At 42.9% G+C, this 3,913-nt stretch overlaps 1 protein-coding gene across 1 annotated transcript; it reads left to right on the top strand.

Moving 5' to 3' along the window:
* The first annotated feature begins 1,443 nt into the window (after positions 1 to 1,443).
* On the top strand, positions 1,444 to 3,446 carry LOC107744094 (apelin receptor B-like). Its single transcript, XM_016557581.1, has one exon. It carries the CDS (start codon positions 1,522 to 1,524, stop codon positions 2,599 to 2,601), a length of 1,080 nt encoding a protein of 359 aa, XP_016413067.1. The 5' UTR covers positions 1,444 to 1,521; the 3' UTR covers positions 2,602 to 3,446.
* The last annotated feature ends 467 nt before the right edge of the window (positions 3,447 to 3,913 follow it).

Below are 3,913 nucleotides of genomic sequence, written 5' to 3'. Positions count from 1 at the left end.
CTGAAAAATGTCTAATAAAAAAAATAAAGCAACTTAACCATTTACAAATAATATGCATTGTGATTTAAATGAAAGCAATTGGATAAGAAATAAAAATTAAATATAAATTTCTTTGTTGATGACAAATAGCCTACTAATACCAGTACCTTCCCATAGTTCCCAATATATATTTATTTATTTACAAATAAATAAATAAATCAATCAATGATAGATAGACAGATAGATGATAGATCGATCGATAGATAGATAGATAGATAGATAGATAGATAGATGATAGATAGATAGATAGATAGATAGATATTGTTCTCATTGTTCACTATTTATTTATTTATTGTTTAAAACATAAATTGTATAACCTTTGAATATTTAAAACATGCAATGAACTTACACTGATTTTGATATTTTTAATTCTATAAAATAATTATATTTAAAATAATTATAAGGTAGGCTATTTATTTATTTATTATTTTAGGTTATAGGCTATTATAAGACACTGTTTGTTCAGCACAACATATGTATAAGTTACTTTCAGTAGGCTATTCTGTATACATTAGCTTCATTATTTGATTATTTGACACTCTGTCATTGTACTATTTCGTTCTTAATGGTTCTTTATTTTTTAAACATTTTTGTAAAATAAATCGAGGGAAAGCGCGGAGGTTGAGCATTTTGTTAAAATTATTGCGTAGTTATCCTACAATAAGTTATGGGCTACGGCGCGTAATTTTCAGCATGAAAACTGCGTTAAGCACGTACGAGTTCTTAAACTTGAACGTTTATGACATGCATTGTTGATGCTGCATAATCATTTTTCGGGTTAACTTGGACATATGTGATCTTGCTCGGGCAAGTCCGTGGGTGCTGCATGTCAAACGCATTGGGATGGAAATGAGAGTCCTCGAATCGTCCAACTAATAGACAGTTGTTCACACCTTCGCATCCGTCCATTAAAATATCAATTTATCCGTACAGGGCAAAAACACAGGTCCTGACATGTCAGACCGAGACGTTCCATGTTTAATGTTAAAAGTAGTAAACCCCCCGAAAAGTTAAACCTGTATCCTCGGGTATGCAGTAGTATAGTTTATTCGCGATAAATAAATAGTCTAAATAAATGAATAAAACTGTAAAGCTGAGCTCTATCAAGATAATCCTCTATTCTCTTTTTGCAGCCTTATTTACAGCAGTGATTTGCGACTGTGATGCCCCTTCTGAATGTACGTGCTGTTTATCAGCAGTTCTGCTTGTAAAATATTTGTGTTTACTTGTTATTTTTATATTTCATTCTCTAATCCGCTGGGTTTTTCCTGAGGAGCTGCAGTGCTGAGATCGATTTATGGGGCGGGGTCTCCGGGGCAGAGGGGCGTGGCCAGGGGCGAAGGGAGGGGAGTGTGAGATCCTGAGGGTTTAAAAGCCACAGTTTGTCCAGCTGAAAGCACATTCTGACCTGAACACATCACAAGCTGACTTCTCTGTGATCATTACTTTAGATACTTTAAACACCGAAAGATCCTCGGTGGAATGAATGCCATGGACAACACGACTGCTGACTACAGCCAAGATGACTACGACGAAACAGTAAACAACTCAATGTGTGATTTTGACGAGTGGGAACCGTCATATTCGCTGATTCCTGTGCTCTACATGCTCATCTTCATCCTGGGCCTCACTGGGAACGGTGTGGTCATCTTCACCGTATGGCGGGCTCAGTCCAAGCGGAGAGCTGCGGACGTCTACATTGGAAACCTGGCTCTTGCTGACCTGACCTTTGTGGTGACCCTGCCACTGTGGGCTGTCTACACCGCCCTGGGATACCACTGGCCCTTTGGCATGGCCCTCTGCAAGATCAGCAGCTATGTGGTGTTGCTCAACATGTACGCCAGTGTCTTCTGCCTCACCTGCCTGAGCCTGGACCGCTACATGGCCATCGTTCACTCCCTCACCAGCACACAGCTGCGGACCAGAGGACACATGCGGGCCTCGCTGGCCACCATCTGGCTCCTCTCAGGTGTGCTTGCTGCACCCACCCTGCTGTTCCGCACCACGTTGTACGACGCCGAGACCAACCGTACCTCCTGCGCCATGGACTTCAACCTGGTGGTGAGCAAACCAGGCCAAGAGCCCTTTTGGATCGCCGGCCTCAGCATCTCCTCCACCGCTCTTGGCTTTCTGATCCCCCTTCTGGCCATGATGGTGTGCTACGGATTCATCGGCTGCACCGTCACACGTCACTTCAACAGCCTGCGCAAGGAGGACCAGCGCAAGCGTCGCCTACTCAAGATCATCACCACATTGGTGGTGGTGTTTGCTGCCTGCTGGATGCCCTTTCACGTCTTGAAGACCATGGATGCTCTTTCGTACCTGAACCTTGCTCCTGACTCCTGCACCTTCCTGAAACTCCTTCTTCTGGCTCATCCCTATGCAACCGCCCTGGCGTACGTCAACAGCTGCCTCAACCCGCTCCTCTACGCCTTCTTTGACCTCCGCTTCCGCTCCCAGTGCCTCTGCCTCCTCAACCTGAAGAAAGCCCTTCACGCCAGTCCTGCCAGCTCCCTTTCTTCACAGAAGACCGAGGCCCAGTCGCTGGCTACTAAGGTGTGAGGAGGTGGGTGGAAGGGTGATCCAAACAAGTCAACAACTGTTACATCCTTCACAAGAACTCAATTGTTGGGGACAAGCAGACTTTCCTTTTGTATCTGACTGTGGGAACTTGAGGAACCAGCTTCCCCTGTCCCGGGACTAAACATTGGTACTCTGTGAACCGTTCTGGTTCTGAAGAACTTGATGTAGTCTGTTTGTCCTGGAGACCACAAAAGCAGACCGGAGCAGACCCCCACTGACAGCTGCGCTCCAGACGTGTGGGACAGAGTTGGGGAGAACGAGCGAGGGCTTTTCTGCTTTTCTCTTAGTTGCCTCTGGAGCTTCATAGACTTACAATGGAGCTGCAGGGTGGTGGGTGGTCCACGGAGGGGTTCGAGAGCAATTTATGGACTCTGTACTTTTGAAACTGTATTAGTGCATTTAACCGTGCTCTTTACCATCTTGTTTTTCTCGGTTGCTTGTTTAATTTTTTGTCCTTTAAGCACTTGTTCATATGGTGCAGAGATAAGAACGGTGTCCAGTCTGTCTTATCTAAACCATCAAGATAGGGTGGGAGGGATGGGTGCCTTACTTGAGAAGAATTGTTGCAGCTTGATTAAAGACTTTCGAGGGGGAGGTGGGTGAGACGAAAACATGGAGGGGGTGAACTCAGACAGACAGATGGCAGTTGACAAATGTTGTCGGGGAAAGGGACGTCCAATTAATAGGTGGCAGCTTCGACAGATGAGATACTGTGCGTGTAAGTGTGAGCTAATGAAATGTGTGCCAGTGAATTTTTTATTTTGACATAACCTTGTGGGAAAAAAACTGCTGTATGATGCTTTTATGCAGTACTCTATGAATAAAACCTGTATAATGAATTTCTCGTTTGTGCCTCATCCGTTAAAACTCATGGATTCAACTGGAATGTTTGTAACGTTCCGTCATGTGTGGTGTTTTCCTGTTAAATGCGGGAATGAGGGTAGTTGCTTTGTCCCTTATTGTCCTCAGTCAGTTCAAAATCAAAGCAAGTGACTGACAGGAAATGCATGTTTAAATCTGATTTCCTTGTGTTTCTTGTTTTGTACTTTTTGTACGTCTATGTTGCATACTCAGACTCAACACTAAGGAGCAATTCATTGAGAGTATGCATGTATAAAAAAAGATCATGACCTAAAATATTAACCCCTTTGATGTCAAGTAATAAGCCTTTCAATAAATATCTTCACGTATTTGGTCATTTTAAAAACCATTTCAATTAACCATTTATATAAGTGTTCCATTTTGGTTGTATTTATTTAATGCATTTAATTACTTTAATATATGAGTCATC

The sequence above is a fragment of the Sinocyclocheilus rhinocerous genome, unplaced genomic scaffold (assembly GCF_001515625.1).
Source record: "Sinocyclocheilus rhinocerous isolate Xijiao unplaced genomic scaffold, SAMN03320098_v1.1 scaffold287, whole genome shotgun sequence".
Taxonomy (NCBI): domain Eukaryota; kingdom Metazoa; phylum Chordata; class Actinopteri; order Cypriniformes; family Cyprinidae; genus Sinocyclocheilus; species Sinocyclocheilus rhinocerous.
This window is presented reverse-complemented; position numbering and strand designations above follow the sequence as displayed.

What these genes read in the sequence shown, in the direction of transcription:
- LOC107744094 (XM_016557581.1), top strand. Translation starts at nt 1,522, where the DNA reads ATGAATGCCATGGACAACACGACTGCTGACTACAGCCAAGATGACTAC.